This window comes from Solanum verrucosum, unplaced genomic scaffold, assembly GCF_900185275.1.
Source record: "Solanum verrucosum unplaced genomic scaffold, falcon-dt-bn FXZP01000032.1, whole genome shotgun sequence".
NCBI lineage: Eukaryota > Viridiplantae > Streptophyta > Magnoliopsida > Solanales > Solanaceae > Solanum > Solanum verrucosum.
In genome coordinates this window covers 1,036,428-1,062,020 of record NW_026020569.1, presented here as the reverse complement: position 1 = coordinate 1,062,020, position 25,593 = coordinate 1,036,428, and the positions used below count along the sequence as shown (strand labels likewise).

Here is a 25,593-nt window from a genome sequence, read left to right as displayed (position 1 = left end):
CCCTACTTAAAAGCTGTAATATAATTTGAAAGGATTTGGAAAATCAATTGTTACTGTACTATATAAGTATTCTAATAAATTGTGCCTGCTTGCATTTCATGGTCCCCTATGATTCTATATTTATTTTTGTAACGCGTGAAGTGTCTTACTAGGAAACAACTTATTCTTAAAACTCCAAGAAACATAGTACATATTTTTACTGCTCATTAAAATGAACTTAACTTGGTTACTGGAAAATTAAAGTCACCAACCATGTGATAAAACACGTGTCATATATTTATTGAACGAATATAAATATCGAATGCGAACAAATCTTTAACTTGTGTACATAATAAGGACCACCAAGTTAATTATAAGCATATCCATCGTCTTGTTTTTTGGCCACCTTAAACCTTAAGGTGCGTGCAGCGTGCTATTGTTCACTTTTATATATTTTGTGCTTGACTCATGATTACAAGCCAACAAATTAAAAAAATGGTTACGTACATTATTTGCCTATTGGTAATAGTATACTATAAAGGGTAAATGTTTGGATTTTCTCTTTAAGTGTTTGATTTGTATTATATTATATTTTCCCAACTTATTATAGTCAGTCAAAGCTCCGCTTTTTTTTTAATCTCAAATATACTCTTTTACTAACGATTATCGATTCAATTAGGCAGGATCGGACTCTTTTTCTAAAAAAAATTTCTTTCATTTTTTTTCAAATTCTTACTTGGATTAGTGACACATGTTTTAAGTTAAATTAAATGGCTAAAATTTAATTGTCCAAAGCAAATCTCTAACCATGATGTTTCTTTTATTTTCTTTTTTAAATTAATCTTTTTATTGCATTATTTCTCCTATTTTATTTCACCTCTTTTCTTCCTAATTCCTCTAAGATGCAATAAAAAGATTGCTTTAAAAGAAAATAAAATAAACTTTATGCTTAGAAAAGTATTAGGAAGAGAATTGTTTTTCCTTTATTTATGAACAAGACAATATGTTGTTAAGATTGTGGAATTTCAATAATTTTTTAAATCAAATATATAATGCATTTATTAACTATATCACCATTAGATATTTATTTTGAACAATTAAATCTTAATCATTTAATTTCTTATGTCATGTGTTACTAATCGAAGTAGGATGTTGAGGAAAATGAAGAGAAGAGAAATAAAGAGGAGCCACATCCAATCAAGCATGTGCTACAATGGAGCCTTGACAAACAAAAGATTTAAAATTACCCCTAATATAAGGAAGGAAAACATAATATTATAAATCACAAAAAAATGTCAGTATCACAAAATGAACTTGAGGGAAAATTTAAGAAATATTTATATAAAGTAAAAATAATCAAATTTAGAATTTAAATTAACTAAGTGAAGTATACCTTTAATTATTTTTTAAAAAGAATATTACGTGAGATATGAAATGTAGGGAGTACTACATAGTGTGAACGTAATGAGTGTCCTAGGACCTTAGCATATAAGGAGTATATACTAAAATGACGTAAAACGCTGTCAACACAACTATACAAATAACTAGTCACTCAATAAGTGTTGCCCAACCGGACTAATTCGTTCGATTAATTTAAATTTATATTACCTAAGTAAAAAGAACTTTTTTTAACAAAATAAAATATTTCATATTTCATATCTATATCTCAAACTCAGAATATCTAATCAAAATCATCCTGAATTACTGCATTTTGTCTCGTGGCTCTTAACCACCAGATACTAGCAGTGTGTACGTTTAATCCAATCACAAATCGACAACGCAACACCCCTTAAACCACTCTTGTATCAGGTTATTATTGTGCCCTTTCACTCAATCAATCAATAATCAACAAATTGACACCCCCCACCCCCTACACCTTTGTTCTCATGCTTCTTCCATATAGTCCCACTAATTTTTTTTCATTAATCCAAACAAACCTCTCCATCATTCACATGGTAGGGAACAACCTTAATTACTCCTCTTAGTAGTATATATATAAATCAAACCAATAAATCCGACTAATTCAAATACGCGAGGATGGGAAGAGGTAGGGTAGAGTTGAAGCGGATCGAGAACAAGATAAGTAGGCAAGTAACATTCTCAAAGAGACGATCTGGATTGTTGAAGAAAGCTAATGAGATCTCTGTATTATGTGATGCTGATGTTGCCTTGATTGTGTTTTCTACCAAAGGCAAACTTTTCCAGTATTCCTCCACTGACTCCAGGTACTCTACTAATTCGAAATCTATGATTAAACGCTTTTGAAGCCTTGGAAATTTATTTTTATATATATGTAGCACAAAAACAAAATCATATTTTACCCTTCATTTTTTACATTATTAGGTTAACGACGGAACAACTAGGATGTTAATTGATAAAGGCTATGTATATTTAATAAACTAATTATTAATCAGTTCATTGATGCCCTCATGCACTAATTTGAGTAATTGTTTGTATGTTCAGTTAAAACTTATTACTTTTTCTTTCTCATTACCTACGATTTAGATCATTTGTTCTTAGCTTGGTGAATTAATTACATTGAAACTAGATCTCCTATTTCTTCCAAAAAGTAAATCAAGAGATTATTGATGGTTTCGATCAGTACACATATTTCTAAATTCTTAGCTCCCGTTTCGCCTTAGATTTTGAAGTTAAATTTAGAACTTGAAATTTTGTGTGTGTGTGTTTTTTTTTTTTTTTGAAGGTGTGCTTTTTTGGAACTTAAGTCGTGTTTGAACCTGGAAAAAATTTAAAGTTTTGTGAGCGGAAGTAAAAGTCACTCAACCAACTAGATAGTTGAAGATAAATTTTATCAAAATCTATGACCAAACGCTAACTTCATCTTTGAAGCACTGAAATTTATTTATATATGCTACATGAAATAAAAATGATATTTTACCCTTCAAATCCCTAAAGTTACCCTCATAAGTATATTACTTCCCTTGTGTTTCCATATATATTTTGCAGGTAGTCATGTTAGTATTTTGGTTTTTATATTGACATTATTACATTAAAATTAGATCAAATGCACAAAAAACAACAAATTAAAAGCAAAAAGCTGAAGAAATAGCATTTCATTTTTAAGCCTAGAGCCTTGTGCCTCTTTGTCAGTTCATTCAGTGATATATAGTACGAGGAGCACTCTCAATGACGTACGTGTACTCCAATGATATTAGTAACTTCTATGCATACAAAAAACATATGTCTACTACACATTAATGATAGCGTAAACATTCTTTACACTGTGAACGTATATATTATCTTCTGGTCAATTGGTCTCTAATGATCAAGTTAAATCTTTTATGTAGTAGAAAGTAAATGGTTTGGTTTTCCGAATGAATTAATATTGATCCAAATCCTTCAGTTAATTGTTTATAGTCTATGATTTCATGTTATATTAAAATTGATTAATAATCTTCTTGAAGTTTGTAATAACAATCAATACATAACGAGTTATGTATATTATGAGTTTAAAAGACCAACTAACTAGATTTTTTCAGACCTCTAGTATAGCTTTAACTTATTAAAGGCATATCTTACACATTGACAAATCTATATGATTATGATGAATCTTGTAGAACAAACACAATTTTGTGGCAAAATATTGTCAAACAATCTCATTCAGCTAGAAAAATATAGGCACAAGCTTGGGCATACATATCTAGTGATCTAGGTATAGCTTTACCTGTTATAGTAAATTGTAAGCAGCTTTATTTGATCATGATTTCAAGCTTTAATTAACAACCAAAACATACCTAATGTAATTCTACCGGTGGATTCTGGATAGAATAGAGCTAGTGTATGCTGACCCTAGTAGAGTATTGATTGTTTCCGAAAGACCCTCAACTCAAATAACTTGTACCAAAGTAGTGTGAAAAGGAAAATATAGAAGTAAAGAAGACATATCCAATAATAGGGAAAGAACATGAAAATAATGTGATAATAGAAGAACAAAAAACAACCAGTAGTAACAGAAATTGAAGGACAAAAATCTACGAGAAGAGTGTTAATACTATTGGTATGAAAGGAGAAAAATGCATGCTGCACCAAACTACCACCAAATCTATACCGTAGGAAAGCGCGATAATGCTTAACTACTTACTAACCTTTAACCCTTATCCACGACCTCGATATCCTCCTATCTAGGATCATATTCTCACCTCAGTAAGTTGTAGATTCGTGCATGTGTGTCTAATTAATCACCCCTCCTCCAATATTTTTTTAGTCTATCTCTACTCCTCTTTAAACCCACCATTGTCAATTTCTCACACCTCCTCACTTGGGCATTTGCATATCTCCTCATCACTGACTCAATCATCTCAGTCTTACTTCCCTCATCTTAGCCACCATGGAGGCCACTCCCACCTTGCATATTTATCAGCTTAAATTAGAGTTCAAAATAATCAGATCTATCTCTTTCAAAATAACCTGATTAAAATGCAAAAACTTCTCATTCTAAAATAACCTAGCTAGATGCCTATTTAAGTATTACTGTATATCAATGGAATAGTTAGTAACTGTAAATGAAAAAGAAAATAAAATTTTATACTATTAGGTTATACAGTTAATTTCAATATTCTTACTGGGTTTTTTTTTTTTTTTTAGTATGGAAAGTATTCTTGAAAGATATGAAAGATACTCATATGCAGAGAGACAGATGAATGCAAATGATTCTGATCCCAAGGTAAAATGCAAATTAATACTTTCTTTCTCTTGATTTATCCTTTGAATTTTATCATTGTTGGTAAAAAAAATAAAATGAGGTCTTATAGTGAAGTATTGAAATACTCTCTACGTTTCAATTTATATGAACCTATTTCAATTTAAGTCAATCTAAAAAATATATGGCCTTTTTTTCTGCATTTGGAAAGAATCATTTATTAGCAAGTCTTTATTGCCACAGAAATACGATGAAATATTTAAAATTAATCATATGTTTCAAAGTTTTAATTTCTTTCATAAATTTTGTATCTAATCAAATTGGTTCTCACATAAATTGAATGGAAGATACTTTTTGAAGAGAAATACTCCTAGTGTTTTTTACTCAGAAATTTTTAATTTTCACCTACTTTAGTCCAAGCAAAGTTCATGTTTTGAACATATATAACATCAATCAAATACATTTTCCCCCTTAATTAGTTTCAAATCTAATATATTTTCCAAACACTTGCTAATTAGTTTGTCTCTCATTTCTTGTCTTTGGTTATCCTTTTGATCTCATTGATGCATTTGTTATAGGAAAATTGGAGTGTGGAGTATCCGAAGCTCATGTCAAGGATTGAACTTTTACAAAGAAATATAAGGTAATACGCATCCCCCTTCACTTGATGAAATTTATTGGTTATACACGATTGTTCAGAGTCTCGCACCAAAACAGACACTACCTTAAAACCTACCCTTTTTAAAATGGAGTTGATCGGATGTAAGAGCCTGTTCGCCCCATTTTTGGACGACATGTCAAAGTAGTGTCTATTTTGGTGCCAAACTCCAATTGTTGATATAATATAAAATGTGTTCACATGAAAATCATGTGTAGGCATTACATGGGTCAGGATCTGGACCCTCTCAGTTTGCGTGAGCTCCAGAGTATAGAGCAACAGATTGATACTTCGTTAAAGCGAATTAGAAGCAGGAAGGTCCGTACGTATTAATTAATCATTTTTCTGATTACTAATTAATCTCACATTTTATATATGTACCATAAATTTGTTACTTTAAGGTTATTTGATGATAGTATGTATCATCACTTAAATAATATGCAGAACCAACTGATGCACGAGTCCATTTCTGAGCTGCAGAAAAAGGTAACGATAGATATATTTATATTCTTCTTCATCTTGTTGTATTTATGATGATTTATTACTTGCATTATATATATATGAGCAGGAGAGAGCGCTCCAAGAACAAAACAACTTGATAACTAAGAAGGTATATATATCTTAAACTTGTTGAAATTTATATACATATACATAAAATAATTGTGAACTGAAAACAGTTGAAAGAAAACGAGAAGACAGTACAACCCAACTCATCAACTTTTCATGTGCCTCCATCACATTCTCACCATCTTCCTAACCTCACAATTGGGTACGTACTCTCTCTGTAAATTCTACACTATCAGATCATCTAAAAGATAATTATTACGACATATAATTGCTCACAATAAGTAATACTTTGTGTTATATGCTATCGCATAACATGTTAAATAACATTGATGTGTAAAAATTATTCATACATAATGCGTGTCGATCACAGGGGGACTTTTGGAGGAATGAACAGAGATGGATCGGGTCAGGTTCATCAGTATCCGGGTTCGAATAATAATAATAATAATAATAGCAATTCCTCCTTGATACCGCCATGGATGCTCCGCCATGTCAGCAACGAAGGGTGAAACAATTATAATTAATTGTATATGTTTTGTTCCAAACAATATTAATCAACTTTCCTGTTTGTGATGTATAATTAGCTAAGCTAATTAAACCTTTCATCCTTCATTTTTTATCCATCCCTCCTTAACTCCTATAAATTAAACAGATTTAAGCAGCGCCTATTACGTCGATTTTATATGTTATGGAATCAGGTATATATTATAATAACATACAAAGTCAATTATTATTTTAGATTGCATTATTCTGAGATGATATATTGATTAAAGAGACCTAAAATTAAAGATGGCAATATTGTCCAAGGAACAATTCGGAAACTTAAATAAAGGATGAAACGATTATGGAATAATTCTTTTTGATTTACTTTTATAACACTTATATTCGTTAGATATTACCGTACACCTCTCTTATTTTGATATTTTAAAATAACAAAACTAGTTTAAATGATAATACTACATGTTCTTGTTGCAATAATATTAAGTAATTAATTAATTGATGTCCCAAACTATATTTTATTTGATTTTAATTCTTTTTTTGCTTTGGATTATATTAGCGAGGATAAACTATACAGTAAATAGCAATTAGGGTACAGGAAGGAAATGAAAACGGAGTTTATTCAGACTAGTTCAATTTTTGGTTAAATTATGAGTACATGTTTTGTATTAGCATATACAATTCATTTCAAATTAAAACCTACCAACAATTCGATGATGCAGCAGCTCCAGAAAAAGGAGAATACATGATGAAACAAAGACACTGCTATTGTACTAGATGAATTCAAGAATCAATCCCAACTGATATATTACATATTTAACACATTTCACAGACCAAACTCATCATCATTGTAGTAATGCTCCCTGCAAATGCCAACAAAATAAATTCAGTTAATTACTGGCTATATAGCGCACGGATAAAGGAGAAAATGAGGGGAAGCAATGAAAGTTTATAACAAGACATGCTTTGAACATCTGAAGCACATACATCATTTTACCAGTAACCACAAGTATAAATGGTTCAATAGAATTTCTACCTCAATCTTTCACAAAGTCGTGCTAAAGCATCAGCTCCTGTTCTTGAGGCGACATCCTCAACCACTGAAGCATTGGATGGATTCACTGTTTCTGCAAGCCTAAATTCACACAACTCCTTTAGCGAGCATGCATCAGTCAGCACTGCTGAATGTCCACCACCAGCAGCCAATTTCCGGACTGCCCCAACACACCTGAACAAAGGGTTACTTCAATAAGAAATGACTTTGTATTAAAAGACTTCCAACGTCTAGTCAAGCAATAGTTCATACCAATCAACTGGTGATGGATACCAGGCATATGTAGACTTCTCATTAGCCGCTTGACCGTAGCAGTTATAACCCCATCCATGTATTCGTCCATCTTTAGCAGAAATCAGTGTGTGTGAATGCCCACAAGCAACAAGTTGCACACCATCTGGAACAACCAACACTGGTATATTTCGGAGCATCATCTCAGATTCATTGAGCTTGCACAAAAAGAATCCATTTAATGGCCCAACTCCCAATTGCCCAGCCTGACCTCCACCCCAAGCATAAAGAGCCCCTTTCGCAGTCACAGCACAGGTGTGAACACCACCACAGGCAACTTCTTTAATACATATGCCATCAAGGGAAACTACACGCCTAGGTAAAAGTTCCTTGTCACCTGACTGAAGGGAACAATGGCCAAGTTGTCCCACGCTCCCCATTCCCCAAGTATAGCTGTAGTTAGTCAAAATGATACAACGATAAGTCTGCCTGTATCAAAATCTTAAGAAACGGACAGGGGAAAGAAAAAGGGTATCAATCAAATGATCCGTAGAGTAGTATCTGTTGAAAAAAGCAAAAAATAACCATCACTAATTTGTACAGGACTTCAAGAGACCCAACGAAATACGTGATTAAGAAATCAAACAAAAACAATTATATCAGCTTTAGTCAACAAGCCCTGTCGGTTGTTAAGTCCTAATATAATGAGGGGTACAGCAGAAAGATGGAAGATCATCATGAAGATACATGTCGTGAAGCTTCTTATTCATTTGATGAAGGGTCAATGACTAAGGGACCAAAGTGGGAGAGGGCCACTATTGGCTTCTGGTTAAGAGTGTTCGGGGGAGCAGGGATGTGTTTATCACAGCACAAGAAAAGTTCAATTTATGGTAAGAAATTTGATTTTTACCAGAAATTCATACCAGCACAAGAAAGAACTAGCAAAGAAGAGAACTTAGCTTTGCTATAACATAAGCAAATGATAGTACAATATTATCAGGGGTCCTTTCTGGAAGGAAATTTATTATCTCAAAGAACTTCATGATAAAAATCCCTACTTATCATGATTCTTTCCATCTGTTCTAGCCTTGGTGCACAGAGTTACCTAGTACTTGTTGCTGGTAGGAGGTGGCAAGTATCCCGTGGAATTAGTCTAGGTGCACGAAAGTTGGTCCGGACACCATGGTCATCAAATTAAAAAAAAGATCGAAATAACCAAAACTCAAAAGAGCTAACATGTGAACAGAAGAATTAAGTAAAGTGGATACAAGTTACCCCAAACTCAGACAACAAAATTTTAGTTAATGCATAGCAAAACTGATACCACCTCATAAGGAGAAATGAGCAAGGATGCACCACTGTTTCCCTCATACAAAGTTAAGAACAGGAATACTTAAAAATGCATCAATCATGCCAAGTCTCTACTAAAGAAACTAAAAGTAATAGCAGAAGATTCATTTTAACTTCCTAGAGAACTGAACAACTTTATCTTCCTTTTTTAGTGTGTAAGTCTAAATGGGGTAGTTTCTAGGTATCTTCTTAGTAATGACTATCTAAAAAAATCCTATAATCAAATCCAGAAGCCATGAGGAAATTTGCAAATGTAATATTTCAGTGGGACCAGGCAACATCAATGATTCAAAATTAAATTAGAGAAGTTCCACAAATGGTAAAAAACAAATCCTGCAAATCAAGTAGTGTGTATCTTTATGGTTTATTTTCCTTGACATTCACGTCCACTTGTGCCATGCGGATAACCATATTCTCATGTTTAGCATCAAAACTTATCTCCATCAAGAAAGGTCCAATGAACACTTACACCTCGCCTTTCTCTGATATAGCTGCAGTATGGTACTCCCCACATGACACTTGGGTAATCTTCACAAGTTCAGGGGCTTCATCAAGAAATTTAGCATATCCATTAATTACACGAGGGCCTTGAAGGCCTTCAGATGTAACACCTCTGCCAAGCTGACCATATTCATTATAGCCTGCTTTACCAGAGCAGTGACAAAATTTTCATTAATACATGACACAATATGTTTTTAACTCTAAGGCTGTGTAACCTGATAGAGGATATACACATAAAAACTAAAATCACATGCAGGGATCCATACACATATGTGCACTGATTTCATCAAAATTACTGAGAGGATATGTTAAGCATAGAATTGTATATACAGGTGAATTAAGAAAGTGCAAATTACCCCAAGCTTGTAGTAACCCTTCTTCTGATAGCGCTACAACATGAACAGCACCACAAGAAACTTGGCGAATAACCTGAATGAATTGAAAGAGCATACAAATATCATAAAATTTGTTGTTCACTGTGAATGTCAAGTCACCATTGTTTTTGTATGGAAAGCAACTTCTTAACAAAAAAATGTGGGCAGATTAGATAGAGAATTCAGGAAAAGGTAAATCTGCTATCATAACATAAATGCGACTAGATAGGCGCTTAAGCCCCACTATGACCACACAGAACAGAAGTAATACATTTGCATGAGAAACACAGATATTTCCACAAAAGTACATTCTCAAGAAAAATTTGGTACCGTAGAAGGAGAAAAGGCACCCCAAAAGAGTCGTGGGTAGTTGGATCCCTGCATAGAATAACATGGGCAAACAAATTGTGACCTCAAATAAACAAGGTAGCTGTTGACTTGAAGTTTTTTTTTGTGAGACTGACCTGGTTCTGTCCCCAGACCCAAAGTCTCCGACCTGACATGCTACCATCGTTTTCACGTGGTTCTGCAATGGCAACAGTACAATGTGCTCCACATGAAACACTAATAACAAATTCAGATTGCAATTGTTTCACTTTCTTGGGGTGCTTCCTAGCATTTTCAGATCCGTCACCCAGCTGACCAAATTCATTAGCTCCTGTTTGAAGGTATAAAAATTAGGAGTGTTCTATAAACTATTTCATGTTGCAATGAAATAAATACAACTCTCTTACAAGAAAAATCAACTTCCCCACAAACAAAAGCAGGAACAGGCTTCTGAAATTAACTGTCAAATATCAATTAAAATCTAGGTTTTTCCCAAAGAGGTTAACTTTACAAGTAAAACTAATTGTTCAATATCAACTTAAAATGCATAAAGTGGTGACTTCTTCTTTGCAGCATATCTCTTTGAGTAAAGGAATAAAAAGCAAGTATTACACCAAGGAATTTATTTGAGTAAAAAATACACGAAACTGTAGCAAGATCAATTAAGAAAGGCAATAAATGACCAACAAAATAGTGCAATGACCTTTTTTATCAGTAAGAATAGGGCAATGGTTTTTAAAGGCACATTTTATAGCAAATGGATAACCAACCGAGACCAAACCATGTTAAGGAAAAATTAAAAGATACCACAGTTTACATGAGAATTCATCATTCATTTGGAAGAAGCCAATAGGAGATTTGCTGTCATTATCTATCCTCCCAACTTCCTAATTTCTTTCAACCCACATGTGTGACAATGTAGTCAAGTCAATAGCACCCAGAGCAAAAGATTGATATATAATGAGAGTTCGCCTTCTTGCCAGTGGTATACACAGGTAATCCGTACAAATACCACTGATAAAAAATTCTCGCTCTCTACCTTCACAAGGGTAAGGCTACATACACACCAGCGTTCCAAGACCCCACTTGTGGGATACACTGGGTATGTTGTTGTAGAACACTCTCAGCTCTTACACTTTAGTTTGTGGGATAAAAAAAAGTTGGTTTTACACATTGTTGGGGTACACCATCTTCAGAAACTCTTCTCAACCCAATTTCGATCCAATGTCATCAGACAAATGGTAGCCTGATCAAACTAAAGACCATTGTTTTCTTTCTTCGTTCCACCCAATTTATTCAGAAATACAGAGACAGTTGATGATATAATCCAAACTTGGCTAGTAAAGATCAAATCTTTGGGAAAGCTTGTAAATGATAAAGTAAAGTAAACTAAATGAGAGTCAAATCAAATTAGAAATAGAGCAAAAACATGGATACTGAAAAATGAAGGGAAATAAAGGGCAAAATTGTCAAACCCCATGTAAAAAGCGATCCATCAGAAGCCACAGCAGCAGTATGCTCTCGACCACAAGCAATATCCAACCAACGGGAATTACCACCAGCTGGGCATCCAAATAGCTCTGGAGGAAGCTGTTTTGGGATCCTCAAACTCCTCTCTTCCTCTCTCCGACCTGTTTGCCCAGATTGATTGTAACCCCAAACATAAATCGCACTCTTGTTTGTCAGACTCACAGGCCGAGATACCCCAAGTATTTCATCAATATCCATTTAATTCAACTATCAAAGAAAAATGAACCATAAAATACAAAAGCTACGATCTTTAACTAGTGTTTTTGAACCGAAGTCCCTAACTTTGACTCTAAAAAGATGAAACAGAAATGTAAGCAGTGAGAAACTTACGATGAAATCGAGAAAAGGATATTTAATGGGAGGAATTTTATCCGGGAAATTTGAAGAATCTAAGGTAGCAGTTTGAGCTCCAAAGAAATTGGGAGTTGATGGATGGAGGGAGGGCAGGACTGCCAATTCCTGGCCGACCGTTTTGCCCCCAACTGATTTTTATAGACCTTAAAATACTCTAATATCCAAATACTTCTCAATTTAGAAAGAATCTAATTGGAATTTCTAGTTTAATACCTAATGATAAAATTTTGTTATTGCGATCACATAAAAATTGCTAACTCAAAATACAGTCATAAATGAAAATTAAATGGAGTATTAGAGATAGAAAAGCTTTTATAAGTAATATTTTTACTTAATAAAAGAAAATGTCTTCTTATTAATTAGTATGGTTTGACTTGAATATGATATCTTATGTTATTCAATCTCTTTTGAAAAGAGTAGTAATATAATAATATAATTAAAATAATATACTTTTTATATTTTATACTAATAGATACTAATAATTGACGGTTCATGCACTTTACTAAAAATTAATCTAATATCTCTAATTTCAATATTTTTACATTGCCTTATTAATTATATCACTTCAAATCTTAATCTATGATTTGGTTGTTTTGACTTTGAATGAATAAAGAAAATGATATGAGTATAATTTATAAATCTACTCATTTGTTTTTTTGGTTTAAATCTACTTATTCGTTGGTTTCATATTAACCGAGAAAATTAATACTCCCTATGTCCCAATTTATATGACTTACTTTCCTTTTAGTCAGTCTCAAAAAGAATAACACATTTTTATATTAAGTAACAATTTAATTATAAATTGTGTATTTTACCCTTAATGAAATGATTTATAGTCTAATAAATTTCTATCATTCATTTCGGACCACAAGTTTTAAAAGTCTTTTTTTCTTTCTTAAATTTCGTGCCGAGTCAAACTACCTCATATAAAATAGCACGAAGGGAGTAATTCTAATCAAATTATCTTTTCTATTTAAGTCTATCTAAAGTATTTTTTATTTATTTATTTATAATATAAGATCTCCATATAATTTTCAAGTCTCATTTAAGAGATTACACTTGTTTATATTATTGCAGTATTTAGCTATACTTTTGATAATTGTGTTATTATAGTTATGTTTACTATTTGTATATTTTTGTCTGTTTGTATATTCAAGCAAAATATACAAATAGGATAAATTTATACAAATTATGTATTTATACATTTAGGAATTTTTCAGAACTCTATTTGTATTTTCGCTTGCCAATATACAAACATTGTAATTTATTATGAATTTTTCAAAAATCGTATACAAATAGTTAGGGTAAACATATACAAGATTCACGATTTATACAATTAGGAACCGAATTATACAAATTAGGCGAATTATACAAAGTAGACGAATAGCAAAAAAATAAGAAAATTGTAGCCACAAATCATAATTTTTTAAAAATTATAACTATAATACCTAATATATGTTAAATATTTGTTAATATCCGTAATTTTCTATATTTAAAACAATTGATCAAAAAGTCCGAATCCCGTCCAAGTACATAGCGTAGATTTTAAGTTTCCTAAGTCCATTTTCACATCACAACTCCTACTCTTTTTTTTTTTATCGTTTTTTCTTTAAAAAAAAAAAAAACTATTTAAGATTTAAGAAGAATAAGAAGAGGCAAATTCTGGTTACTGCCCAAAAGAGTCTTTCCTAATTTATATGCTTTCATTGAATCTCCGAAAATTCCTAATTTCTCCGAGGTAACACTTTTCGTTTTCATGGGGGTTTAAATTTGCTAATTTCTCACTAGTTTATGCGTTAAATAATGGGGTTCGGATCATTATCAAGATTTAATTTAGTTTTCCTTTGATGAATTTGTTCCCAATATATGTTTTTTTTAAGTGAAATACTCAGGAAAAACTGAAGCTTTGATGATATGTTCTTCATGTTCTGTTTGACCTTTTTAATTAGTTTCTTGAAATCCTGTTTTTAGAAGTCAACATTTTTCTTGGGGATAGGAATTGGGGTTCTTGAGATTTTCATCTTTGATCAAAGATATTGAGATAGAATCAACTTAAATTTCAGCTTAGGGATAAAGCCAATTCTTGAATTAAGATTCAGTGGTATCAAAATGAATGTACCTACTAGGTAGAGGTTCGAGTTGAAAACAATGGGTGCAGTCACCTAAAGGCTATATCGACCATGATTTGGGAACTGCTACTATTAGAAAATCAGAATCTATTGAATGATTTACTATACATAAATTTTAAGAGGGGTAATACCTATGGATGTGATTTCTTATCTTGAACTTGACAATGCTGATTCATGTGATCACGAACTGCATTATCATCCAACTTTTTAGGTGGGAACCTAAACTCAGATGGGGAAGATATAGCTTCCTCTTTCTCTATCTTAGTGTGTGTGGGCCAGGAAAACTGAAGTGAAAAACAATCTAACTGATGGGATCTGTACTTTATTCTAGTAAAATATTTATTTTGTTTAACAGAAGAATGGTATGAGGCCAGTTAAGATGACTTGTTTCTGAATGTGTGTAATCAGGTTCCTGCATCGATTAATGGCCACCAACAGTGGAAAGAAGTTTATCCGAATTGATATCAGTTCGGATACTGTGTGCCCCTGGTGCTTTGTGGGGAAAAAGAACCTTGATAAAGCTATAGCGTTAACCAGTGATCAGTATGATTTTGAGGTGCCATTTGCTTCTGTTATCTGTGGTTCCTTTACTGCCTGTTCCTCTATCTTCACTGGAAAAATCTTTTTTTTTTGTAGATTAAGTGGCATCCGTTTCTTCTCAACCCTTCTGCACCTAAAGAAGGGATTAACAAGAAAGATTACTACAGAAATAAGTTTGGATCTCGCTCTGAACAAATGATGTCAAGAATGTCAGAGGTTCATATTTTCTTCTTTTCTCTGGTTGCCCAAACAATGTGTCTTGAAAAGTTGCCTCCAGTGTGAATCACCTTATTTCAACCTTTTCAAAATCATGCAGGTTTTTAAGGGCCTTGGGCTGGAATACAACATGTCAGGACTAACGTAAGTCTCTGGCGGTTTGCCAAACATAAGAAAGCTGTAAAGTGCAAAAGACTTGTGTTATAACATAGTTTGTTTTCGGTATGCAGGGGAAGTAGTCTGGACAGCCACAGGCTACTATATTTTGCAGGACAACAGGGGCTTGACAAGCAAAATAATCTTGCTGAGGAGCTTTTTCTTGGCTATTTCACACAGGGAAGGTATATAGGTGACAGGTTAGTGCCTTTTTTCCTGACAGATTGAGATTAGTTGCATTAGCATACTAATGCTACACAGTAACAACATTCAATTTTCTTTTCCTTTTTCCTTTATATTGGATCTTTCTCCTGACTTTTGAAAATGATTCACGAGCAGAGATTTTAAAGCTTCTTCCTTGTATAAATATTGATCATTACAGTGATGCATCACTTGTCAATAGCCATATTTCCTTTTTTTTAGTGTTTTATGACCATAGGCAGATGTTGTACATAATAAATACAGCGACATAGTATAGAAGATGTCATATAGTTTAAATTGACAGCATTTGACTCTCAACTTGTAGGGAATTTCTTATCGAAGCTGCAAGAAAGGTCGGTATAGAAGGAGCAGCTGACTTCCTTGAAGATCCCAACAATGGGCTAAAGGAGGTATGTTTTCCCAGCTTTTATCTAATAGTCAACTGGAGAGTCTGTCTTCTATTTTTCTTGCTCATTTCCTTTCTCTCAGAACATTCGCTGAGGGGGGAGGTGTAGGTAGTATCTGCTGGAAAACTGCTAAAGACACGGTCAATTATGTAGAACTTTTGCTAGACAGAAGTAAAGCAGCCTAGCTCAATGATATCTATATTTGGCATTATGACTAATCTTTTGTCCTGCTCCATGATGGACCAAGTCCTTCATATCACATGTTACCTAATTTTCAATTCCTCATGTTCACTAATCACTACTACTCCCCCATCCCCCTGTTGGTTGGCTCAGCAGTTGGATAGATCACCATTTTATAAATATGTTAAGTAAATTTTGTTGGTTTTGGGTATGTGAAGGTGAATGAAGAGCTTCAGCAACACTCATCCAATATATCAGGCGTCCCACATTTTGTGGTATGTATGTAAACATATTTTAGCACATTGTTCCATAAGCACTTTTGATATGTTAATCCACGAATAAGAAATTACTAAGCATTTACATTTGGCAGTTAAATGGCAAGTACCAGTTGAGCGGTGGCCAACCTCCAGAGAGCTTCATCCAAGCTTTTCAAGCTGCTTCAAATGTCACAGCATAGTTCGTCTCCAACTTCATTGCAGAGTCTTTCTACCTCTGTGAAGTTGTAGCCCACTGGATAGATACCGGTGACTCTTTCTTAAAGTGGGATGAAATATTCTATTAGTATTATATAGGTATGCTTGTACTGTAGTTTAAGTAAATATTGTGGATGATTTACCAATGGATGTGAAAAGATGACATGATAATAAAATCCACCTAGAATATTGACAGTATGTGCTCGTGGCGACTTAATTGTACTGCAGTAATTACTTCTGTTTTATTTTCCATTGAAGGTTGAGAGATTTATGTGACATAATTGAAATGATATTTGCATCGTATATTTTTTTCGTTCCAAATTCATAGTACATTATATTGCATCAGTTATTGGAGTGTTTATTTTTGCATGATACAACATTATATTTGTGCAATAATCATTCGAAAATAGACTTGAATAAAAGCATTTCAGGAAATTACACCCAATGACGTTGGAACAGATATAAAATAGTATCAGATCAATGTATAATACTATAGTGATTTTGGCAGACAAATGTGCCAACATTCAAATTGTGAAAGTAGGAACAATGTGCTATACACTGGGAGAAATCATTCATCAAATCAAAACAAGATTACATAAAGTGCTTTGAAACTGTTTTCTGTTGCATCAAATGATCAATATGAACTCGAAAGTTCCAAACAGAAAGTTGCATTGAACAAAAATTTCATTTTTACTGATGTATGGTCACACATTTAGCTGGACAGATATTCACAATGACTTTACATTGATTAGCTTTTCTGGTTTATTAGTTGTTGCCCTTATCTCCTGCTGGTTTCATCCACCACTAGAGCTTTTTAAGAGTAAAGATCATGGCGACTCGTTGAATAGCATCACCTACAAAGCAAAGAGGCCATTAAATAAGAAAAAAAGAAATACTATGCATCATATACTATAATGTACTACATATGTATGAATGTAAAAGAAATTACTCAACAGCACTTTGAAATGGTCTAAATCTACACTGATAAAGAAGTGAGGTTCTTAGAGAGACTGAACAACTTTTCATGCTCTCAAATATTCTGCTCCTCACCATAATCATCCCCCCATTAATTTACTAGATGTTTTCTGAGTTGAAGCAAACAATAAACAGAAATCAGAGGGAAAATGTCATATCCACCCGATTATACAGATTCTTGAATAGATTTTGTTTCTCAGCCTTCCCTTTTGTGTTTTCTGATCTATTTTCTCTTTCTATGGAAGATTTGCCAGTGCTCTTCTTACAGGTACCGACAACAGCTTTCTTCTCCTCCTTTGTCCCCATTGTTAGTTATCCATCAGGCTGAAGACCAATATATGCTACGGAACAGAATCAACAATGTGCAGCAACCTTTGTTTTAAATACTGCCAGAGCCGTATTTTAACATCTTTAATAACAGTAATACAGTTCAAAACTTCCAACCCATCGTAACTCAACCCCATCATAAAATCTCCCCAAGACCACGGTCAAATGTGGTGTCAATCTGAACAGAGATTTATGGATGAGCAGAGAACAGGCTTGTGAGACAAAGTACAGATTTGCTCAGGCCCAGCCTAACCCCTGGTCTGAACCACAGGCATCAGTAAAGAGTTTGATTTGGAAAGAATCTGCTAATAAATGATCTAGGTAGGCCATAGCATGGCCCCGACTAGTTGGACTCAATTTCTTAGAGGGACAATATTTCGGCACAAACCAAGCATGGACTAATTTTTCTAGCCAAGAATAGACCTGAATGGACAGACCAATTAGGCCAGTGTCCACTCTTCTTCATTACAGTCATTTTACTTGCACACCATAAGACAAGCTGGCACCTCTTACCCACAACCTAGACAGTGGGTGGAATAATCCAAAAACCATTATGAACACTTTCAGATATCTCTTTGATACCATCTAGGACATCTTTTCTTTATAACCGAGAAATCCCCGAGTGGTGCATGATTTGATACTCGGTGGATAATAGACGACCTCTTATACATAGGACTTCTTATACATCTAACACCCTCCTGCACCTTGGTACACAGTGGATAGAAGATTGGACTTTCTGGTAAAGAACAAACTTACCAAATGTTAACCCTATAAAAAAGAATCTAACCATCTCTCCTAAAACTAATAATTTACACTTTGCACCTTACTGTCATATAGGATGAGTATTTATTGTGTTGTGTGCCTCATATTCAACATATCCTTAAGTCCTCGATATAACCTTCTCTTACTTTATTCTCTCACGTGGTAACCATGGCCCTATAATCTGGGTAGAAACTCAAGTAGGACAGTTCCGTTTGTAAAGGTTTTTCATCGAGTGTAGGCAATCTTACACTGCCTAGCTGCCAATGTCATTTCTTCTTTCTAGCAACCGTTTGGCATCACCATGCTGATAGCATCAGGACTCTTTTCAGAGACCGTTCTAGCGGAGTTACGCCTCTTATCTCTGACCATTCTGACGACATCGCATTCGTTTCCTGCTACCTCTTGATGGCACTATGCCTCCTTCCAGCCATCTCTTCAATAGTGTTATCTCTTCCTATCTATTGCTTAGATGATCTTGTGCTTCTTTCTCGTGCTCGTTCTGGAGTATGCGACCCCTCCTCCACGAGTTATTCATGTCTCACTTCTTACTTATAAGTTATAATAACTATAAGGAAAATGAAGCCCACTAGTTTCGCTACTTTCTTTCAATTATCAACAGCAGAGCAATTTAAACTGTTATCATACACATTATTGTAATTTTGTCAAATTTATTAATGCAACTATTGAGAGGTTTTCTGCAGCTTGTGAAGGCACAGTATATCGTTAACCACATCAGTTCATACTGCTATGGAAAAATAAAGATGTGAATTATTTGCCTCAGAATGTCTGGGAATTGCTTCTAGTACAGTACTCCCTCCATCCCAATTTATGTGGCACTGTTTGACTTAGCACAAAGTTTAAGAAAAGAAAGAAGACTTTTTGAAATTTGTTGTCTAAAACAAACGTTAGACATTTGTGGGCTTATAAATCATTTCATTGAGGGAAAAAGGAGAATTTTAAAGTTAAGTTAATTCTAATTATAGAAAGGTGACATGCTTGTTGGGACAAACTAAACAGGAAAAGGGTGTCACATAAATTGGGATAGAGGGAATAGCATACAAAGGGAAAGCTCAACTTCAACACCTAGTCATAAAAGAATATTTATTGAGTATGCATATAATATAAACAACATCACAGTTACCTTGCCGCATACTGGACAGTTGTCACTTCTCTCCATCCACTCATATATGCAACCCAAGTGGAAGTGGTGAGAGCATTTTGTCATTATTTTTGGGTTTTCTTCAGTATATTCTGGAAAAGAGAGTATCATCAAGACCAGGAAATTAATAGTCAAGATATTCCTGAATTTTGGAAAACACTGAACTAAAATATAAAACGGAAACCAAATTATTTTAGAAGACAAATAAATTACAGGAGCTATTAGTGTATTTCCCATTGCATGCTGGAAATAGTATTGTCTACCCTATGTACTAGAGGGAAATATGAAAATGTTCTCACGGTTACTTTAGCAGATGGAGTACATAAATTACTCTGTAATGAAGTGCAACAAGATGGATCACAAAACACCTAAAGCATGACCTACCTTCAAGACATGTAGGGCAGACATCTTCATCTTCTGAAGAATAACAAATTTGAGTAAATTCAGTAGTTGTTTTAGCTGTTGAGAGTTTCAATGACTTGGAATTATATTCTTTTGATCCTTCTTCACATACAGACTCCTTCCATTTATTACCCGTACCCAAAGATTCAGAATCATCATCAATATCACTTCTTCGTAGTGGTTCAGTTTCCTCATGCGAGTGACTTGAGCCTTTCTCCCTTCTTGAGACTAGCCCATCGCGTTGCAAGCGGAAGTATCTTGGATCGGCATCGTAAGGAAGTGGTCTTGGAGGAGAGCGGTACATATCAGATAGTGAGTTATCAAGGGATGCTGAGGAACTCAAAGATGTTGTACCTTGAGTGGATGAAGCAATGGCATGTTGTTCTCCTCTATGAAACAATGATGCATACTGCACGAGAAAACATGGAGTGCTCTAAATTCTATGGCAAATGAAGGAGAGCGATTACATTTGGTACTTGCCAATAGAGAATGAAGAAAGTCTTGATGATGATTATTTCTCTAAGGTAATGTGCTTACATATACAGATAATAAGCTACTGAAATGATGTTGCAGTATTTAATTCTTTATGGTACATGCATGAACTTTTGATGAACAGTAGCAGAGAAATCATAAAGTTGTCTTATTGCCAGTGAAGTTCTTGCTATGCCATGGAGGAGTCTCACGTACAAGGCTTCCCAGAGTTATGTATTTTCTGCTTAACCATAATTGTTGGCTATCGTTTCCCTTAGATTTTGGGACAAGCCGACATAAAGCTAACTAACTTTAGCTAAAAATTCAGTGCAGTTCTGTTTCACTAGAAATGAAAGAGATGAGCCTAAGTCTCTCTACTCAAGACACCTAAATGAGAGATTTTGATAGTAGACTGACACCTTATGCGATCAGACATCAAAATGTTGCTAAAAATTGACTAATTATGTGCTCGAGTAGCAGCAATGATGACAAGTTCAATTTGAACCACTCTTAATTAGATCAGTAGACATACAGTTTGACTATTCAAAGAAGAGTTAAAAGTGAAATCAGTTATGATTTGGATGTACTGAAGGGTAATTGCAATGGGGTGAAATACAGGTAGCAGAGAAAAGAAGATTGTACAACACAATAGTAGAAAAAGCATACCATGTGCAAGAAGTTTTGAACAAAACATCGAAGGCATATGCAGTTCCTATATATTGAGCTGTTTGGATTGGCAAAATCTTCACATTCATCTCGCAAGCAGCAACAAACTGCACCCATGATGCTGTCTTCAATCAAAAACCTTCCAAGGCTATCATTGGCAATCCTCAATTCTTGTGATTGGATGGTTATGGATGCAAAACTTGTCACAGTAAGAACTACGGAAAATGCAATTGGGCACCCTCTCTCTTCAGGACACTCTGAATGAGTTGATGCCCTTCATGATCAAGACCTTAATAAATTCTTTTTAAAATTGCTGTGTGTCACCTGTACAAGTAAAGAACAACTATGATATAAGGATTGATAGATAAATACATGGATGGTCTACCTCAAATAACACATAATTCTTGCAAAATTGCACCTTCCGAAGAATGAAATGAATAAGCTTACAGATTAAATTCCATATATGAGCAAGCAAAAATCAGATTAAATTCGATAAAAAAAATGCTTTTTTGGGATAATCCAGCTGCCTAGCACCCAACAAACCAAACAGTAAGCAGGAACCAATATAGACACTATAATTTCCATGGAATTACATAAAAGAATCTTTCTTAATTCTTAATCTTAAACTCCCCTCGTGTAAACTTAAATCTTAAATTGTTATTGACATCTTAATTTCTTTAAAAAGAAGCAAAGGAAACTCGCATACAACAGTGTTAAAAGACACAGCTAAACCGAAAAGAAGAAAAATATCAACAAAACAACATCACAGTGATCAAGAATTCTAGTTTAAAAAAAAATCAAGAAATTGCATTTCCGATCCCAAAAAAAATATGAACTTTACTGTGAAAATCTCTGCATCAACCGATTCAGATGATACCCATTTCAGTTCATAAGAATTTACAATCGATTAAAGCTCCAATCAGTGGAAGATAGATAAAAGAGAGTGTATTCCAAGTCTGATAAAAAATCAAGAAAAGTACCTGAAAATAGCGGAGATTGCGGGGATAATAGAGAGAGAAAGATAAAAATAGATGGATGATTCTATTCTTTGGAAGACATAATCCTAGATTTCAGATTTCAGAGGTCAAAGGATTTTTATTTTTTTTATTGTTTCTATCTATACACTGAACGATGTTCTTGCTTTTCTTCCCTTTTTTTTCGCCAATGAAAGTTGCCCCAAAATCAATATGCCACTAAATAAAGCATAATCAATGCCAAAATAGTAGTAGTACTCGATAATAATGTCACTGTAATAAAATATATATTTTTCGATTTAATTTGTTTGTATTGTTTTTGTTTTAAATTTATTTTTAAGAAAAATACATTTCCTTTTTTATAATCTTTTAATTTAATTTTTTCATATTACATGTTTATCAACACAAGATATAAAAGATATTTAATAATAACCATAATATATTCAGTGAAATCTCATTGAGTGGATCTCGCAATATTTAGTACATTCTACCATTCTATATATTTTTTGGTACCATAGTAGTTGTCCACCCTACTATAAATATTTATTCTAAAGAAAAAATTCTTTTGGCCAGAAAATATGGCCAGAATGGTAAAATAACATATTTCACACTGTTATTTTACCTTTTTAACTTTAATACATTTTAATTAAAAATGGAAAAAAAAATCAGTTTATTTTAAAATAAAAATGATATTATAGATTTTTTAAATTTCTGGCCAAATTTTCTGGTCATTGACTAAATCAAAATAAAATTAATTTATCGCTATATTTTTCAAAAGTCTAAACAAATTTATAAGCTCTTATTTTTTAAAAGAGTCAAAAGAGTGGATAAAGGGTAAATAAATGAAATTATCCATCTAAGGGCATGATATACCCTCAATTTTTGTCATTTGGAGCTGATATGCCCTCGTTATGAAAGTCGCTCATATATATTTTTACTGTTATATAAACAGCTCACATATATCCCTACCGTTATAAAATGAGCTTATATATACCCTTTATTTAACGGAAGTGGAAAAAAAATTAAAATTTATATTTTTGACTTATAATTTTAAAAAAATTCTTGCATGGGTATATATGATCCTTCTCACAAAGTTCAAGGTATATTTTAATTTTTTTTATAGATAAATTATTTTTTGACGCCTTTGATTATCATTATTTGAGTTTCTTATTCTTATTTTTTTTCTTTCATTCCTTAGTGTAAAGAAAAAAATTTAAAACTAATTTTTGTGGCTATATTATAATTTTTAACTATTTTTTTCGACTATATTGTTATTTAGTTTTTGTATTTGAAAAAAAAAATTGGGTCATCTATAATAAATTTTACAAGAAAATTAGTGAAATATAAATAAATTTGACCATCAAAATAATAAATTTAAATTAGTCAATAATTAAAATTTTAAATTTAAACTAATTTTTTCACGTCCATTAGAAGAAAAGGGTATATGTGAGTCATTTGTATAACAGTAGGGATATATGTGAGTCACTTTCATTATGAGGATATATCAACTCTATGACAAAATTGAGGGATATATCATACTTTTTTTTCATAAGAAATATGTAAAGAAAGGAATAGATTTATAATAATTGTTTAATATAAATGGAGAGAGTATCTTTAATTGAAACTACATGATTAAAAAAAATTATTTTTGTTTTATAAAATTCTATACTGAATAAAAATATGACACTAAAAATAAAATGGGCGGAGTAATTATTTAATAGTACACCAATCTAGACTATACTTAAAGACAAATAGAGTAATGCTGGTTTACTAGCAGAAATCAAATATTATAATATTTGTGATATGACTTTATTGTATTGTTTAATCGTTCACTAATATTTTAAAGAGAATAAAAGTTGGTTTAAAATTGAGATTAAACTACTGTTAGCAGTACTTTGTTGAAGGTAAACGACATTTAAAGTAAAGATGAGGTCATTTTCATTATCATTATTCATTAGTATTAAACTTCTACGGCAATTGCCGACACTTTATGCACTCAATTATTCTCTGTTTAGTTGATGGTTGGGATAATAATTTATCATTCCTTTCATGAATTCATTTATTTGTCACTAACTTTTACTCAAGTCCTAAGAGAATATATAAAAAGAGAAAAGATTAGGTAAAAAGTGTTATAAATATAAAAATTAAAAAATTAGAAGTATTTAAAAATTATATACTATTTTGATAGTTTATACATTCTTGAACTAATACATTAATGATCAAACTTAAATTGCATCCTTAAATTCTTTCCATAAAAAAACATCTTTAATATATCCCAAAATTGAAAGTTTATCATTCTCTGTGTTAAAGATTTAGAGGTATACTCAATAGTTAGGACTTTTTTCTTCTTAATATTTAAACGTGTTTTATTTTTATTTAAAAAATAATAAATATTTCCAAATAAAATATTAAACTGGTCTAATATTATATTAATAAAATATTTTGAATTTTTAATATAAATTAATGGTGTAGATGACTAACGATGGTGATTATATGTGAATTTGGGATAATATTGACTAATGATGACAGTTGGTAATATATAATATTACTATGAATGATAATTATTGATTATAATTAGTGAATGTAATAATGATTGGTGATGATCAATGATGAAGACAATTGATTTTGGAGATTGACGATAGCAATGATTATGGTTGGACTGAGGATGATGATTGTAAAAAGGTAGGTGTTGGTGATTGTTTTTGGTGGTAATTGTGGATGAAATGGTGGTTGTGGGTTGTTGCTGAAAGTAGATGGAGTAGCAGTGAAATTCTTAAATAGACATATTAATGATATTAAGACTTTGTCATAAATCATAGTCATTCACCCCACTAATTGGTACTCCCTCCGTCCCTATTTAGTTGTCCATTTTGACAAATCAAGAAAGGACAACAATTTTTTTCCTAATATACCCTTATTTAAATAAAGTTGTCATAAATAAAGTAAATAAACTTATGAACTTCCTAGCATTGATTAGTTATCTTGAGTGAATTTATTTTGGAATTGTAAATTGTATTATAAGGGTAAAATTGTAACTTCACTATGCTAATTATTGTTGTCTTAATCTGTGTGTCATTTCTAAAGTGGACAACTAAATAGGGACGGAGGGAGTATAAAATAAGAAAAACAAGAATGATTAACATTCGGATTTTGAAAACAAATAAACTTAATGACTGAGATTTGAATAATTAAAATTAAGATATTCATTAAGCGCAAATAAATGAGCCCTAAATATCTAACGATTTCACTGAAAGGGCTTACTGTAACTTCCCATCTACCTCTCGTATATAGGGAACCTCTGTAGTCCGTAATAACAATTTAATCTCAGAAAGTCACTTAATTATAACTTATAATAATAAAAAAAATAACTTATTTATATCATCCATTAAAAATTAGGCATTATTAAAAAAAAATCATTCATGCATTTTTTTATTTATTTACAGAAACTGTATCCAAATTCCCAAAACCAGTT

At 32.7% G+C, this 25,593-nt stretch overlaps 4 protein-coding genes across 4 annotated transcripts; 2 read left to right on the top strand and 2 right to left on the bottom strand.

Annotated features, from left to right (window-relative positions):
* The first annotated feature begins 1,994 nt into the window (after positions 1 to 1,994).
* LOC125810910 (truncated transcription factor CAULIFLOWER A-like) lies at positions 1,995 to 6,523 on the top strand. The gene is made up of 8 exons (XM_049490409.1): positions 1,995 to 2,204; positions 4,585 to 4,663; positions 5,218 to 5,282; positions 5,516 to 5,615; positions 5,742 to 5,783; positions 5,866 to 5,907; positions 5,975 to 6,066; positions 6,235 to 6,523. Exons 1-8 carry the CDS (start codon positions 2,017 to 2,019, stop codon positions 6,371 to 6,373), a joined length of 747 nt encoding a protein of 248 aa, XP_049346366.1. The 5' UTR covers positions 1,995 to 2,016; the 3' UTR covers positions 6,374 to 6,523.
* A 441-nt stretch (positions 6,524 to 6,964) lies between these two features.
* LOC125810905 (ultraviolet-B receptor UVR8) lies at positions 6,965 to 12,250 on the bottom strand. Its single transcript, XM_049490404.1, has 8 exons — positions 11,675 to 12,250; positions 10,337 to 10,530; positions 10,203 to 10,250; positions 9,855 to 9,927; positions 9,467 to 9,638; positions 7,669 to 8,100; positions 7,399 to 7,590; positions 6,965 to 7,225 (listed from the first exon to the last, which is right to left on the bottom strand). Exons 1-8 carry the CDS (start codon positions 11,925 to 11,927, stop codon positions 7,189 to 7,191), a joined length of 1,401 nt encoding a protein of 466 aa, XP_049346361.1. The 5' UTR covers positions 11,928 to 12,250; the 3' UTR covers positions 6,965 to 7,188.
* A 1,377-nt stretch (positions 12,251 to 13,627) lies between these two features.
* LOC125810912 (uncharacterized) lies at positions 13,628 to 16,697 on the top strand. Its single transcript, XM_049490413.1, has 8 exons — positions 13,628 to 13,821; positions 14,621 to 14,768; positions 14,849 to 14,968; positions 15,069 to 15,112; positions 15,199 to 15,324; positions 15,651 to 15,735; positions 16,131 to 16,187; positions 16,283 to 16,697. The coding sequence occupies exons 1-8, from the start codon at positions 13,781 to 13,783 to the stop codon at positions 16,367 to 16,369; spliced, it is 708 nt and encodes a 235-aa protein (XP_049346370.1). The 5' UTR covers positions 13,628 to 13,780; the 3' UTR covers positions 16,370 to 16,697.
* Positions 16,698 to 16,908: 211 nt separating this feature from the next.
* Positions 16,909 to 21,471, bottom strand: LOC125810913 (E3 ubiquitin-protein ligase At3g02290-like). The gene is made up of 4 exons (XM_049490414.1): positions 21,148 to 21,471; positions 19,993 to 20,419; positions 19,591 to 19,700; positions 16,909 to 17,239 (listed from the first exon to the last, which is right to left on the bottom strand). Exons 1-4 carry the CDS (start codon positions 21,262 to 21,264, stop codon positions 17,213 to 17,215), a joined length of 681 nt encoding a protein of 226 aa, XP_049346371.1. The 5' UTR covers positions 21,265 to 21,471; the 3' UTR covers positions 16,909 to 17,212.
* Between the last annotated feature and the right edge of the window lie 4,122 nt (positions 21,472 to 25,593).

Bases quoted from the DNA above. Each gene is read 5' to 3' on its own strand.
- LOC125810910 (XM_049490409.1), top strand. From the start codon at position 2,017: ATGGGAAGAGGTAGGGTAGAGTTGAAGCGGATCGAGAACAAGATAAGT. The intron at 2,205-4,584 runs GTACTCTACTAA...TTTTTTTTTTAG, and splicing joins TATTCCTCCACTGACTCCAG to TATGGAAAGTATTCTTGAAA. The intron at 5,784-5,865 runs GTAACGATAGAT...ATATATGAGCAG, and splicing joins TTTCTGAGCTGCAGAAAAAG to GAGAGAGCGCTCCAAGAACA.
- LOC125810905 (XM_049490404.1), bottom strand. From the start codon at position 11,927: ATGGATATTGATGAAATACTTGGGGTATCTCGGCCTGTGAGTCTGACA. The intron at 10,531-11,674 runs GTTTGACAATTT...ACCTTCAAACAG, and splicing joins TGGATCGCTTTTTACATGGG to GAGCTAATGAATTTGGTCAG. The intron at 9,928-10,202 runs GTACCAAATTTT...CAATTCATTCAG, and splicing joins GTGCCTTTTCTCCTTCTACG to GTTATTCGCCAAGTTTCTTG.
- LOC125810912 (XM_049490413.1), top strand. From the start codon at position 13,781: ATGCTTTCATTGAATCTCCGAAAATTCCTAATTTCTCCGAG. The intron at 13,822-14,620 runs GTAACACTTTTC...GTGTGTAATCAG, and splicing joins AAATTCCTAATTTCTCCGAG to GTTCCTGCATCGATTAATGG. The intron at 15,113-15,198 runs GTAAGTCTCTGG...TTCGGTATGCAG, and splicing joins TACAACATGTCAGGACTAAC to GGGAAGTAGTCTGGACAGCC.
- LOC125810913 (XM_049490414.1), bottom strand. From the start codon at position 21,264: ATGGGTGCAGTTTGTTGCTGCTTGCGAGATGAATGTGAAGATTTTGCC. The intron at 19,701-19,992 runs GTAGGTCATGCT...TCTCTTTTCCAG, and splicing joins CTGCCCTACATGTCTTGAAG to AATATACTGAAGAAAACCCA. The intron at 17,240-19,590 runs GTAACTGTGATG...TTTGCTTTGTAG, and splicing joins ACTGTCCAGTATGCGGCAAG to GTGATGCTATTCAACGAGTC.